Source organism: Thamnophis sirtalis, unplaced genomic scaffold, assembly GCF_051295495.1.
Source record: "Thamnophis sirtalis isolate CommonGarterSnake01/CBP01778 unplaced genomic scaffold, rThaSir2_p1.2 scaffold_5, whole genome shotgun sequence".
NCBI classification, from domain to species: Eukaryota; Metazoa; Chordata; class Lepidosauria; order Squamata; family Natricidae; genus Thamnophis; species Thamnophis sirtalis.
In genome coordinates, this window is record NW_028261385.1 from 63,587,466 (window position 1) to 63,603,414 (window position 15,949).

Genomic DNA, 15,949 nt, shown 5'->3' on the forward strand with positions numbered 1-15,949 from the left:
ACTCATGCTGCCCAACCGTGAGTTGTCTCTTATCTGCATAGCACCTCTTGTGCTCTTCCAAGCACCTCCAGGCATCTCTCCCAACCTGCACAGCACTTTTCATACACCTGTGACCTCCATATACCCTTCTTGACCTCCTCCACCCCATCATACTCTACCCGTCCCATGCAACACTCTTGTATTCCCGTGTATCCTTCCTGACCTATGCTGCCCACCCATGTGCCCTCCCCAAATCATGTGGCATCTTTTGTACATACTCATGGAGATTTCCTGGCCCATGCAGCACCCCCTCATGCACCCCAAAATAAACTAAAAAGGGCAACAGAAGTGGAAAATAGAAGACAACTTGTATCCTTCCCTCTCTATTTCATCAAATCGAAATTCTGGGAAGCAGTGATGCTCTTGTGTTTATTCAGTTACAGAGTGGTCAAACAGTGTGAAAGACTCTCTTTTATTTCATTGCACAATCATTCTCCTGTACTCTTCCTGGCAGAATTTCCCAATCTGGGCCACTTTAAGATGTGTGGACTGTATTGCTGGTGGGGGGGATTCTGGAAGTTGTAGTCCATACATCCTAAAGTGGCCCAAGTTAAGAAATCCTGCTCCCTGGCTTCAATTCATTCCCAAAGGAAAATAGCATTAGATAACATCACCTGTGAGCTTTTCCTGATCAGGAAGAGGAGGGGAGGCAGTCAGACCATAAGGAGCAGATGTGAAACAGAAGGGCAATCACATTAACAAGACCAACGCTTTACCTTTCATTGCATCCCTGTGATAAAAAGAAGGAGAATTCAAAGTAAAATGCTAACTATCTTGGAGAGAGAAAAACAGAAGACAAGAAGACAATTATTTTGAGAAACTCCTAGGAAGATTTTACGTGCACATTTCATAGTTAATCTTCTCAGCTATTGTTAAGTGCAAGTTCTTCATAACACGTATTAATTTTCATTTAGGCATAAAATATAATAGCCAACCAACAATAACAGGAAAAGATTTTCCAGGTGACAGGGGTTTCAGGTGTCCGGAAGCTTGTTATTTCATTCTGTTTACAAACCAGGGAGTTCTGGACAACGTATTGTTTTTAAAATATGGGTTTAATTTAAAAAATGAAGCAAATTAAGTTCTCCCCAGTTCTTGACTCGTTCTTTTGTCAAGATCATCGTGCATTATATTTATCAGATACAAAAGTATAATCAAGGTACAAGGCTTGACCACCCTGGAACTTTTAAGAAATGGGAGGTGCTAGATATAAGGAGCCATAAGCAGACATACCAGGAAGTGGGAGCTATTGATTACTTTTCTTCATCCATAGTTTATCTCTACATAATTCTCCCTTTTCTTGCCCCTCATCACTGAAACAAAAAGAAGAGCAGGGAGAGACAAGGATGATCATAAGGTCACCTCCCCCTTCTGTTGGCCTCATTCCTTTACTTCCAGGGAAAGTTCAGTTGACTTGCACTCAGCAGGTTGATATAATATTGTCATATGTAATCTCAGGTCCTGAATGAGTTTTCAGAATATCAGAACAACAGAATTGGAAGGGAACTTGGAAATATTCTAATCCAAACCCCTGCTTAAGCAGGATGCCTTATATCATTTCAGATAATTAGCTGTCCAATCTCTTCTTAAAACCTCCTAGTGATTGAGCAAACGTCTGAAGACAAGCAGTTCCATTTTTCTCACTGTCAGGACGTTTCTTTTAGTTCTAGTTTGGAATGCTCCTTGATAAGTTTCCATCTGCTGCTTCTGGTCCTGCCTTCAGATTCTTTGGAGAGTAGGTTGTCCGTCCCCTCCCCCCTCTTCTTTGTGAGGCCCTATATATATATATATATATATATATATATATATATATATATATATATATATATATATATATATATATATATATATATATATATATATATATATATATATATATATATATATATATATATATATATATATATATATATATATCAGAAGATTAATAACGTATAATCCCTTCTCTTCCTTAATCTAGACAGTCCTAGTTCCTGCAATTGTTTTTCATATGGCTTAGCCTTCAGCCCCCTAAACATCTTTATTGCACTTTTTTAAGGATCTCAACATCTTTTTTGCATCATGGTGACCCATTGGCTGCAACGTTCCAAGTGTGGTCCCACCAGTGCAGTATAAAGTGGCATTGACACCTTGTGATACTATTGTGATACTATCTCTCTGTTGATGCACCCAGGAATGCATTGGCTTTTCAGATTTGGCTTCAGATCTGAACAAAGAGCAAATCAAAAACCAATTTCAGCCCACCAGTCCAACAGTGGTGATGCTGGATAATTTCCAGTGTGACAAGTTCTAGCTGTCGTGGTAGAAAGCAGATGGCAATAGGATGGGCTGAGAAGATGATCTCACTGTCCAAGCAGATGTAAAACTAGATCTGGTAATACTTTTTCCTAGTACTGATAGTAAGCATTTATACCAATATAAATGTAATTTTGCAAAAAAACATATGTGTCTAAGCAAAGATAGACTGTGCAACAGTCAAAAGATTCAGAAATGAAAATAGGCTTCGGCAAAATAAAGTTTGGATAGCAGTGTTTCAGTGGTGGGTTGCTCTTACCATCACTACCGGTACACTGATTGCGGTCTGTTCGTGCGCGTGCCAGAGGTGCACTGTGCATGCACCAGATGTGCGCTGTGCACATGCTAGAGGTGCGCTGTATACGTGTCTGAAGTGCTCTGGACATGCATGAGCAATCCACCGCCCCTGCGACAACCAGCTGCTTGTTGGGGCTCCTACAGGCACCGCATGTTGTGCGTGGGTGCGCACTTTGCCGTTTGCCATAAAAACAGCTATAGAGTGCGGGCAGGCGGGTGGGCCAAACGAATCACCGTACTGCTATGCTATCAGCTGCTCCTGGCCACTACCGGTATGGCTGTACCGGGCCGTAACCGCAGCAACCCACCTCTGCAGTATTTATTGAAGAGGTCTATCAAGGACACATTTTAGCAAAGGAATTGGCTTTGAGATCAGCACTTCAAGGAATTCAGGATGTGCATGCTTTATCTGGCAGTTCCTGGCAGCTACCTCTTCCTGGCGTTTGCGGACTCCCATATTTCTCGCTGAGAGAAAGCTGCTGAAGAAACTACATTTGCTAGGTTTTACGGAGGATGCCTTGGGAAACTACGGCCTTAAGGACGCCCAATTTAGGGTAGTCCAACGGATTGTGGACATTGATTTACAATATCTACGAGCCAGAGCCAACAAAACCTGCTCCCCCTGACTCTCAACCAACTTAATAATTATGGATTGAGGATGGCTTCCTATTTTTATACTTTAATCATTCCCAAGTATAGAAGAGCTTTTTCCCTAGCTCGCTTTAATGTCTTGCCCTCAGCACTTTTGGATGGTCGTTTTAAGAGGCTCCCGATTAACGAGTGGCTATGCCCTTGTGACAGAGCCGAGGTTGAAACTGTGGAGCACGTCCTTCTATTTTGCCCCATGTATAACGTAGACAGATCTAAGTTACTGTCTCTTCTTGAAATCGTTCCTTCTGGACCTAATGGCTGTAATTTGTTTGTATATTGCCTTGGAGATGGCTCCTCATACATCACCTCTCTGGTCTCCAAATTTTTCTTAAGAGCTGTAACCATTAGAGGAGAATGCTGTAACTTCCCTTAATTAAGCTTTTGGTGGCTGATTGCTATGATGCTATGATCAATTTTCTTATGTCTCGTTTGTAGTACTCGTGTTTTGGTCTGTGACTGTAAATAAAGTGTATTTATATTTAGGATGTGGGCAAGGTAGCTAGACTTTCATTTCTAAAATTATGGGTGTTAAGTGCTCCACCTGTTTGATAGGTAAGGTCTCTGACCTCGGAATCACAGAGCTCTGACCTAAATTAAGCCCCTAGGCAAAAAAAAAGTATAAAGATGGGAAATCTGCTGGTAGGAGATGATGCCCCACAATTTGTATATCTATCTGACCACATGATAGCCTGCATCTCACACCTATTCACTCACATGTCCTGGGGGGGGAGGGATGTTTTATAAAATAGCTCCCTACAATGTCTTCCCCTACAACTGCAACTCCTAGAATTCCCAGCCACAATGTACAGATGTAGAATAAAATCGTAGTGCCTGGTCTAATATTCTGCTTTTTAAAACTACCTTTTCCCATTCAAACACATTGGGTAATTGACATATTTATTAAAACACCCCAACTTCCTGTGTACTATTTGAAGCTTGGTTTTTTCCAGTTAGATCTGGTCTGCTTGTTTAATACCTTTCCTTCCTTCCTTCCTTCCTTCCTTCCTTCCTTCCTTCCTTCCTTCCTTCTTTTCAAATGCTAAATATCATGTATCACCTACAGCTACATTAATATCACCCATTAATTTTTCATTACTCACCTTAGAATGTTGCTTCTAATTTATTAAGAGAATAACATTGCATACAACTAACTTTTAGGAGCAAAGTTTGAAAGATACTCACTAGGGTTGAGGTTTTTTTTTGTTTTTTTTTGAATTCACAGGTTTTCAAAACTTTAAGTGTAACTGCAAAGGATGCTAAACAAGAACACAGTGTTTTTGAAAAAAAGTCATTGCTTAGGAGTACCTACATCTCCTAAAATTCAAATCTCTTTATTTGGAATAAAAGTATAAGAAGATATTCTACTAAAAATAGCTAAAACTACTGTATCAACTACATCTTCAGGATGAGAAGAAAAGAATCTAATAAAGAAATTATCATAATGTGGATCACAGGATTTTGCTGAGTTAGATATAGATATATATTCATAATTTCTAGCCTTTAAAAAAGCCAAATCCCGTTACTCGCATTTGTATGCTTTTGCATACTAATTTCTTGAAATGATCAATTTGGTCCCGATTTATTAATTTCTGAATACCTCTGTATTCTCAGACTCACCAGTCTATCTTAGGAAACCACCATGTGGCCCAAAGGGAAGGAAGCTTTTGTTTAACAAGAGGTAATCCTAGCCCTGGTGCCTTCTAAATCATTGTTTATTTACTCTAGTTTTAATTATCTGTGGTTTTTATGCATTGCTGACTCTCCAGTGATTTCTGGCAATTTATGACATTTTCACATAAAATCAGTTAGAATCATATAAAATCATATAATGTTAAACAATGAAAAAATATCAGTCACACTGATCCATGGCAGGGTCTATTATCTCAACAGTAATTTTTAATTGGCTTCCTTAACACCATGAGAAGGGCAGCATCTGAGTGTCTTGGAGTAGCCTATTCCTAGACAATTTAGACAGGGATCAGACTGTAAAAGTTCTTGTAAACTACAAGATGGCAGCAAAAGTGTTTTCTATCTCTTTTCTGCCATCTAGTGGTCAGCCAGGTTTTTTGCAGCTCCAATCTGATTTTATAATATCTGCCTTACAATTTGCACAGTTGGCCAGCCATTACACAGAGATTCTAAATAATTCTAAATATCATTCTAAATAATGTAGAAATAATCAGATGGATTAAAAATGCCAATTCTTCCAATCATTTGTCATACTCTATTTCATGACAGTTCTATTTTAATGTACAATGGAGAGGAGGGGGAGGGGGGAGATCAGTAACTCTCCAATTTAGAAAAAAAATAACTTCTGCCATTAAAACATTTTGAAAAGAATAAAACTGGACGTTGTACAGATTATGCAACATTGAATAAAACACCTATTTACTGGAAGGCAAAGGTTGTCTCCTGATTGTAAGAACTGTTTCCTGAACATCTCCATAACTTCTACCATAACCTTTTCATACCTTACTGGATGGTCTGTCTGTAGCATTCAACACTGATTTTTTTTCAGGGCAGATAACAGACACACTTCCACAGAAAACACTGGGCAATTATTTATTTATTTTATTTTATTTTTCAATAATGCTTTTAAGGAGCCTATTCTGGAGGCCAAGAGCATTATTGGAAAGAAAACAGTAAGACCATCCTTGATCTTCTTGATCTGTAAGTGGCCTTGTAGAGCATCAACCATGGTATCCTTCTGGACTAATTATTTTAAGACACATGTTTTTACAAGGTCCTATGCTTCCTAAGTTTGGGGAGAAACTGACGGATTGTATAAATAAGAATGTGCAAAAAGCAGCTAAATTTTCAGAGTGTAATATTTTCTTGAACTACCTATATAGTACATAGAATTTGACAGCGAGACAATGTAAATGGATTCTCTGTGCCGTTACATGAACTGGCCCCTTTCATTCAATGGATTGAAGACCTAACTGCAGTTGTGACATGAGCAGCTTGCCAAAAGACATACTCTGTATGAACAGAAATGTGGAACTCATTTATACAAAATAAAGTTAAAGGTAATGGTTCCCCTTGCACATATGTGCTAGTCGTTCCTGACTCTAGGGGGTGGTGCTCATCTCTGTTTCAAGCCGAAGAGCCAGCGCTGTCCGAAGACATCTCTGTGGTCATATGGCCGGCATGACTAAATGTCAAAGGCGCACAGGACACTGTTACCTTCCCACCAGAGGTGGTCCCTATTTTTCCACTTGCATTTTTTACATGCTTTTGAATTGCTAGGTTGGCAGAAGCTGGAACAAGTAATGGGAGCTCACTCTGTTACGCGGCGCTAGGCATTTGAACCGCTGAACTGCCAATCTTTCTGATCGACAAGCTCAGCTTTTTACCACTGAGCCACCCTTGCTTATACAAAATTATTTATACAATTTGTTTATACAAAATATGTATACAATTTCTTTATAGAAAATACGTAGGTTTAAAAAAAGATAGTGGCTGCCCTGGAGGTTGTCTTTTTCTTTGGATCTTCAGGGCTTGCCATACTTGGTGGATGGGCATGCTGTGGGAAACAGGAAAGAGGTTGGATGGAGGTGGGGTGAGATGTATAGCCATAACAACGTTCTTTTCCCTGGGAGTCAAGGACGTTCAGCCTGCACCTGGAGAGGCGTGGATGGGAAACAACTGCAGTCAACAACTCCTGATTGGACCATATCAGTGGTGGGATTCAGCCAGTTCGCACCTATTCGAGAGAACCGGTTGTTAGCTTTCTAAGCAGTTCGGAGAACCAGTTGTTGGAAGAAATCTCATTTTGTTTCTTCCCACTTTACAGGGCTAATCCTGTAAGGAAGGCAGGAAGGAAACATTCTGGTGTTGCTTCTAGCCTCATCTTTATTGCCCTGCTTATAGAAACTGCCTCTCCAGTTAACCCTTATTACATTGTAACAGCTAAGGCAAAGCGCCCATCGACCTGAGTGATGTTGAGTTGGCCACACCTACCCAGTCACATGACCACCGAGCCACGCCTATCCAGCTGGTCATTAGGGCAGAGAACCGATTGTTAAATTATTTGAATCCCACATTGGACCATATGATGGACATTTGGATGCAGGGGAAGGGACTTTGACTTTCCTTTGAGTGGGGAAAACCCAGGAGACTTTCAGATTCGGGTTTTTCCAGATGTGCCAATATGACATCTCCAATAAAATGGAACTTTGAGGAAAATGCCTGCCTCGGAGTTTTTCTTCTGTTGAGGCTGTTACTTGGAACCCCTGACATTGGCATCACATTCCAACTTTGTGAGTTGCTGTACATATTAAAAGAATATGTAATATTTAATAGGGTTTTTTAATTTATTTTTTAATTTATTTATGTTGTCAAACATATACGTATAAAATAACAGATAAAAGTATAAACATGATTTTGAATACATGAAAAGGATATGAATAAAAAGGGACATTAGGACAGGGACGCTAGGCACGTTGGTGCACTTATGCAGGCCCCTTACAGACCTCTTAGGAATGGGGTAAGGTCGACAGTAGACAGTCTAAGGTTAAAGTGTTGGGGGTTTGGGGAAGAAACCACAGTGACAAGTAAGGCATTCCAGGCATTGACCACTCTGTTACAGAAATTGTATTTTTTGCAATCAAGTTTGGAGCGGTTTACCAAAAGTTTGTATCTATTGTGTGCTGGTGTGTTGTTGTGGTTAAAGCTGAAGTATTTATTGACAGTTAGGCCATTGTAGTGGATAATTTTATGTACTACACTTAGGTCAGACTGAAGACGGCATAGTTCTAAGTTGTCTAAACTCAAAATTTCAAGTCTGGTGGCATAAGGTATTTTATTGCGGGTAGAGGATTGGAGGACTCTTCTCGTGAAATATCTCTGGACACTCGATTGTATTAATGTCTGATATGCAGGGTGGGTTCCAGAGAGATGAGCTGCATTCGAGAAGTGGTCTAGCAAATGTTTTGTATGCTCTAGTTAGTAGTACAATATTACCAGAGAAGAAGCTATGCAAGATTAGGTTAACAACTCTTAATGCCTTTTTGGCAATGTTGTTACAGTGGGCTCTGGCACTTAGATCTTTAGAAATGAGTACTCCAAGGTCCTTGACAGAGTGTGGGTCATCTACAAGATCATGTCCATCTAGCTTGAATTTTATGTTCTGATTTTTTTTTGACAATTCTCAATGAATGAATGAAAATTTCAACTGAATTGATGAGATCTGCTGGCAACTCAGATTGGCATAGAATACCCAGCTTCTTAGCAGGAAGCATCTTACCAAAATGAAACTGAAGCATATCACATGTCACCCCACATTTTTTGAGTTTTAAGCCCAACCATAATTATTCTTTGCAGTTGCTGATATCAAAAAGCAGAGAACACCACACGAAATGTTCAGTACACTTTTGCATGGAATTCCATCAGAATTTGACAGGAATTTATAAGGAACGAAGGGCAATAAATCCAAAGGTTGACTCAAACAGAGCCAGTCTTCTATCATGAGAAATTTGCCTTTTCATTGGGGGGTTGGAAGATTTTTAGATTAATTTTAAGAAGTTACATAAACAGAGGTAGGCTGTTAACAACTGGTTCGCCGGAAATGTGAGTGTGGGCCTTCCTTGCGTTCGCATGGCTTCAAACACACTCAAATCTTCTCATGCAGCTACAGTGAGTAGAGCAGGTGAGGCACGGCAATCAGCTGGGCTTTGTGAGCAGGGAACAAAGCCAGAGCATCAGATAAATTGGAAAGGCTAGCTCCGGGGTGGGTGGGCAAGCCAGCCAGTGATCAGAACTACCAGTTCGCCCGAAACGGTCCAAAGTGGCAGCAGCCCACCTCTGGTTTGAAGCCCCCTGCAATAGAAGATTGGACAAACAATCTGTTTGACGCTCTCCTCTCCCAATAATTGTTTTGTTTAAACAAATATTAGTTTCAGTCAAGGGACAGGGACTTGAAAGCTGTTTGATATCATCCCTCTACTCACCTTAAAACAGCAGAGAAATGCTAGTGCCAAGCTACTTTCTACCTAAGTGTCAGAAATGCAGGAGGTAGGACACAGGGTGAGTCAACATTTCCCACAGATGGGAAATGGACTAGCCTTTGAGCTCGGGAGAGCTGCAGTACCGTAACAGGAGTCAGTGTGTTTCCTGATAAACCACAGCTGGGCTGGAAATAAATCGGTTCAGCTGCCAAAACGCAACTGTGTTGTGGCATCTCACAATGTGGAATTGATCCAGGAGGAGCACAAACATTGCACGTGAATATGTTCCAAGTCTACTACATTTCTGCTTTCATAGGCAGTTTATTCAAAATCCAGGAAAAGTTACAGGGTCCTATATAATTGGAGGTGCTCTAGATTTTAGAATTCCAATCTCAGTTGGCATGACCTGTGGAGGCAAAGGATTGTGGGAGTTGCAGTTCAAAAGATCGGTAGGTACCAACTTGCCTGCTCCAGTTATTTCAAGTGGCACAAAAGAATAGTTTCCAGCTTCCATTGCACCTGTCTGTACATGACTTTAACATCACATGAAAAAATATGAATGTGTATATAAGCACAATTCAATCTATATTGACCTAAGGTTTCATCCCTGGATTAAATGCATTTGGCCTGGAGGTTTACTGGAATTCTACATAAGAATGCCTAGTTGAAAACTGATAGCTACTCATTAAACTTATGGCACACAATTTCATTAGTGACAGGATCAGCTGCATGATTACTATATGAAACTAATGCCTTTTGCTAAGTTAGACCACTGGCATTTTCTTTTCTAATAATGATTTTTACGCAATATTTTTTTCCAGCTAGAGATCATTTTAAATAGGAAAAGAACATGGATAATGTATAGAGTATAATGTGGGATTTTCTGCATACAAAGTAAGAACTTTAACCACTGGGCTCCTGTAGTTACTGCATCATATAGAAGGGAGAGCTAAGATGTTGTCATATTATCAAATATGAAATCTGAGACTATCAATCTTTGGGACAACATATTCAAAAATAAAGGCTCAAGGCCCAATGCCCCTAAATTACAACTTTCTGATAATTCTCCATGCTCATTAGATATATAGTAAGGTCAAATCGATATCCTGGAAAAAAACAAGAAATTCCCCGAGCCTCACCATATGCCAATCAAAAAGAAGTATTTGCACTTGGATCCACAAGTGATGAAAAAGAGAACACAGAACAAGGTCACTGTCAAGATCCCCCATTTTTCTCTTGCTACTTTGGGAGGGGGATTAATGTCCATTGTTTAATATCCCTGAGGAATGTTATCTTAAGTTACTTAAAGGAATATATCAAACAATCATCAACAACATCATTATGTGTTTCATGAAATATTAAACTGTACCTGTATATTAAACGAAGAGAAATTTGTTTAAGAAATAGAGATGACTGTGGCCTACAAATAAGAACCAGAAGAATCATTGGCTGTGGATTCTCCCAAAGAAATCCCAGAATGAACTACTGGAAACCATCACCAAAAAGGCCCTGATTTTAAATCTTCACAGACTTATGACACTGTGACAGGATCTGCTAAAAGGTTATTGAGTATGTTGATTGCCTAACCATGCTAAAATGTTTAGCTGGGGAGCGATTTGGGGGTGGGATCTAACATCCATCTTCTTTAAGTAAGCAGCAATCCTATTTCCTGATGTCTTAACATGCCTCACTTCTATTCTGCTGATATATTTGGACACTCAACTGTTCAATCCAGCCAAGAATGCCTAGGCATGTGGCTGAAGCATTCATAAAATGTTACACTCATATAGCAACTCTTTCCTAAATGGTAATGGAATGGGACATATATGTGAATCAGAATCATTGGACATATATGGATGGTTCATTTCCACAAAGTGAATTAAAATAACATTGAATGTGTTAATTATAAAAATAACAAGTAAAATATCAGCATTTAAAATACATTCTGGAACAAACAAGTAACTTTCCTCTTGAAAGCAAAAAGGATGCACTCATTTCCTCCACAGAGAAAGCCCCTCCAAAACATGTGGAGTCACCACAAAAAAAGGTTAGTATGCTCAAGAGTCCCAAGGATATTTGCAGCAAGGAATGATGGGGCTCAAGATAATAGGAATAGCAATAGCACTTAGACTTATATACCGCTTTTCAGTGCTTTACAGCTCTCTAAGTGGTTTATAGAGTCAGCATGTTGCCCCCCAAAATTGGGATCTTCATTTTACACACTTCAGAAGGATGGAAAGCTTGAGCCTGGTGAGATTTGAACTGCCAAATTGCAGGCAATTGGCAGTCAGCAGAAGTGGCCTGTAGTACTGCAACACTGCGCCACCATAAAATAATAATTGCAACCTTGGGATTGCAATGTGATTGAAGCTCCATTCCCCTTTTTTTACATATGTTGCACCTATGATACAGTTTTTTAAAAAGGCTATAGCTTTATTCACGTAGTTGTGGCAGCCCTCTTAAGATATTGGAATCCTGCCACATGCAGTCTTATTGCTCACCATTCTTCTGAAGTTTGTTTTTCAACAGAGACAAAAGTCCTTATTTCCTGACCATGTCATTTTGTAATTTTGCAAAAAGTAGTAGTAGTGTATGCTATTTTATTCCTACTTACTAATAACTTCTTATTTCATGTTATCTCTTTTTGATTTTAAAGCAGAGGATAAGATCTATTTTCTTACAAATCTTTGATAAGTTGAAGCTGTTTTGGAAAATTTGTTGATCTGTTCACTTTCAGCTAAAGAATGGGAAATTCCTGTCTTAATTTCTTTTCTTTTTTAATAATTGGATTAAAGCCACTCAATTCTTTCTCCTACGAACACATATCCAAATTAAATTATAGGAGTCAGCCAACTCATTTGTGCTTGAGTCCTTGATCCTGTTAATAAGGGTCAGCAATATGCCTAGTGGGGCCAGGGAAGCCCCTCCCAAATAATAGAAAATCTTGCAACACTGCTAATACTACAACAATCTCTTAAGACATTCTTTTAAAAAAATGACTGCATCTTTATGAAACTTCACATAAAATGCCAAACTTTCAACTTTTACACAAAAGCACTGAAATACCATAAAATCATGAGATTTACATTTTGCTGCCTAAAAGTGCTTTTTCAAAAGTCAACTGGAGTTTGTTTTTTCCTTGAACACATTTTGTTTCTCATCCAAGAAGCTTCTTTAGCTCTTGGATGAGAAGTGAAACGTCTTCAAGAAAAAACAAAGTAAGTCCAGTTGCCTTTTGAAAAAGCATTTTTGGGACAACCATGACCTGGATAACTGATAATCTCCATAAATGCTTTTGCTATCTAGTGCCAGGAAAAATTGCAGACTCCATCCTAGTAAAAAGTCTGCAATAATTGTAAAAGTCGGGAACAAACTGTTCTTGCTTTCAATGAGAGTTTGTTACAATAAGAATGCCTAAAGAACTTCTGTTTAAGTATACTAACAGGAAATCTTTGTCGCTGTTACTGCTGAAATAGGACTTCTGTTTTCTAATAGTAACTTCCAGGTTTCAGAATGATATATACTTAGTGTAGTTCTACAAGAAGATAGTTCCGATTCCCATCTTCACATGAATTAAAGCCACAGTTGTTAAGTGAATCTAGCTTCCTTTGCTTGTCAGAAGGTTGCAAAAGGGGATCACAAGACCCTGGGACACTGCAACCATCATAAATACATGCCAGCTGCCAACCGTCCAAATTTTAATCATAGGACCATGGTGATGCTGCAATGATGTGTGAAAACAGTCATTTTTTCAGTATCACTGTAATTTTGAATGGTCACTAATTGAACAGTTGTAAATCGAGGATTACCCGTATAGAAGTCCTGATCAGATATTTTCTACCATCTGGACTAGTCATTTGATTGTGCCTTGTGTGTTTGCCACCTTGAAGGCAAATACCTTACTAATGAACCTTTTTTTTTTTTTAATGGCCAGGATTAACATAAATCCTGCAGGGCCAAACATTTGTAAACCAAGCACTGGGTGGAATGGATAAACATTTCAGCACAAGGAAAACTCTAGTCCCGCTTTCACTTCATTTTACACTCAACCCTGTATTTATTTTAACAGGAGGACTGCATTCCAGCATCTGTTCCCCCTCACATCTTGCAAAACACACACACACACACACACACAGGGAGGGAGGGGGGAGAGAGAGAGAGAGGATAACACCACAAACACACTTGGGTTTTTTTCTCCTGGGCCAAAAAAGATAAAAGAACCAGGTTAAAATGATTGTGCAACATACGAGGGGAAGTTGGTGCGCTCTGTTAAGATTTGCAAACGCCACCAAAACGCGAGCCTGAAGAAACGGAGGAAGCAGGGATGAAGGCAGCCAGGAGGCAGCGAGCCCTGCCTTCCAGCCACCTTGTCAATTTCAGGTTTCAGGTCGGGCATCGCCTGAGCCGGGAGCCCCCTTGGACCCAAGTTGCCTGCCTGCCCTTGTTTACTCAAGGGGGCTGCGCTGACGGCGGCGCGTCCCTTTGGTTTACTTTGCGTTCCTTGAGTTTATTGTAAAAAAGGGGGGGTGAAGTTTTTCGGATCCGTCACGTGACCCCGACAGGTCCTGCCTATTGAGAAAGCCAGACCACCCACATGGAGAGGACGATGGAGCGCTTAATAGAAACAGGCAGGCAATTGTGCGCCTTCTCCGCACTCCGCCGATTGCCTGCAACCTAGGAGGATTATCCTGGGTTTCGGGTTGGGTGGTGCGCGCGTTTGGGTTGGTGGGGTTTTGTTTTTTTTTCTGGCCGGGTTGATTTTATTTTGCCATTTCGAGTCTTTTCGGATACGGAACGGGGCGGCAGGCCCGAGGTTGGCTGAGGAGGACGGGATCGCAACGAAGGGAGCCAGCCCAGGCAGGAGGAGAGCGGAGGCCAACTGATGCGCTCCTGCCGAGTCCCCTGCCTCTGCGGCGGCAGCGCAACGTGAAGTCGACACGGCCCTCCGGGAAGCTCAATCTACTTGCCTCGAGGGAACTTGGGGGTAGTGGAGGAAATGGTAAGTAAAAGATGCGGCAGCGAAGCCGGCACATGGGCTGGCGCTGGAGGGGAGGGAAGGGGCTGCGAGGTGGAGACGGAGCTCCCGGCCGGACGGGCAGAGCCTTCAAAAGAGGTGGCGTCCCGGTCGCGGTGGGACGGGTGGAGGCTGCGGGGAGAGGAAGCGAAGGACGGGTTCTTGGCAGGAGGGAGGGAGAGCAAGAAAGAGGCTGCCTCGCCTCGCGTTTGACACTGGTGCGTGCGCTCCCGCCTGCCCCGGCCAAGGTGTCCCTTTTCCGGTGGTGGGAGGGCTGCTGCTGCCACCACCGCCTCTGAAAGTAAAGGGGTTGGACCCGACGGGAAACCATTCGATTTGCCTGAAAGGGGAACGTTCCCATTTTCACACTTTGAAGGGTCGCCGCCCTCCTTTCTGCTAGCCCAGTGGTTCCCAACCTTTTTTGGGGGGTCATGCCCCACCTAAGCATCTCTGAAATCCTAATCCCCCCCCCCGGGAGTATAATTCTTATTTTACTCAAATAGTGAACTCTACTCACGTGGAGGAAGCCCAAAAGGCTATTAACCTGGTTTAAACAAGGTTCAAGTTGCCCCAATTAAAAATCAAATTGTCCCCCTGTGGGGCGTGCGCCCCACCTTGGCAACCACTGTGCTAGCCTTCCTGGGGGCTAAGCAGCCCTGCCAAGGAAGAGTGTAGGGTGTGGGAGGGTGGGAGAGGGGGGGTGGGAGAGAGGAAAAACTGTACTTCCGGAGAGAGCAAATGTTTGCAGAACGCACAGGATCTTGTTTTGAGGAAGGAAGGAAGGAAGGAAGGAAGGAAGGAAGGAAGGAAGGAAGGAAGGAAGGAAGGAAGGAAGGAAGGAAGGGGAGGAGGAGGAGGAGGAGGAGGAGGAGGAGGAGGACGAGGACATTGGAAGAGGCATTGGAAGGTCTCCTCGGGTTGCCTTCACTTTCTGCCCCACCCCGGAAGACAGATAACACCTCACTGCAAACTGCATTTAAAAGGAAAGGGCTGAAGCACAGGGAAAGAGTCCAAGGTCTGTTTTGAGGGCAGAAAGATGACAAGCTGTATCTTCTCCACCTTCAGGAAGACTTGTGTCACTAACTCTAAGAACAGGTCCTTCAAGAGTAAATGACTCTCACAGGCCAAGGATACTGACCTTGGCCTGACTTCTTCGTTGAGATATGCAATCTCCTTGAGATGGCCATGGAGATTCCCAGTAATCCGGCTCATGGCTGTACCCAAGGTGATTTTTCAAGAGACAACTGTATGAGAAGGTTCTTGAATGAGAAGCGAAAGGTCTGAATCCCTTTCAGAATGGAAGTGCAGGTGATACACCTGTGGGGGGACCAGAGTGGTGCAGCTGACTAGCAAGGGGTGGAGGTGAACCCATCCTGGAGGGGTCTTCTGTGGTGGGGAACACAGCCAACCCAGCTGAGGCTGATCCAGAGTCATCCTTTCATACTGGCAGTAATCTTTTGAATCTCATCTTTAGGTTACAGCTTAGTAGTTAGTCAGAGCAGACCACATCATTAGGTAACATCAAGCCAGACTTTGGAAGGTAATAGAAAACCAGCAATTTCCTTTTTATTATTATTACAGGTATCCTTGACTTAGGACCACAATGGAGCCCATGGTTTCTTTTATTAAGTGAGACATTTGTTAAGTGAGTTTTGCATTTTATGACCTTTCTAGCTACAGTTGTTAAGTGGATCATTGCCATTCT

The 15,949-nt window shown here is 41.5% G+C and overlaps 1 protein-coding gene across 1 annotated transcript in view; it reads left to right on the plus strand.

Annotated features, from left to right (window-relative positions):
• The first annotated feature begins 14,122 nt into the window (after window positions 1-14,122).
• The window catches only part of PTCH1 (patched 1), a 105,245-nt gene continuing 103,418 nt past the window's right edge, over window positions 14,123-15,949 (plus strand). The window contains exon 1 of the mRNA XM_014051655.2: window positions 14,123-14,229. Within this exon, the coding sequence (XP_013907130.2) occupies window positions 14,227-14,229 (3 nt within the window). The 5' untranslated portion in view covers window positions 14,123-14,226. The remainder of the gene's footprint in view (window positions 14,230-15,949) is intronic.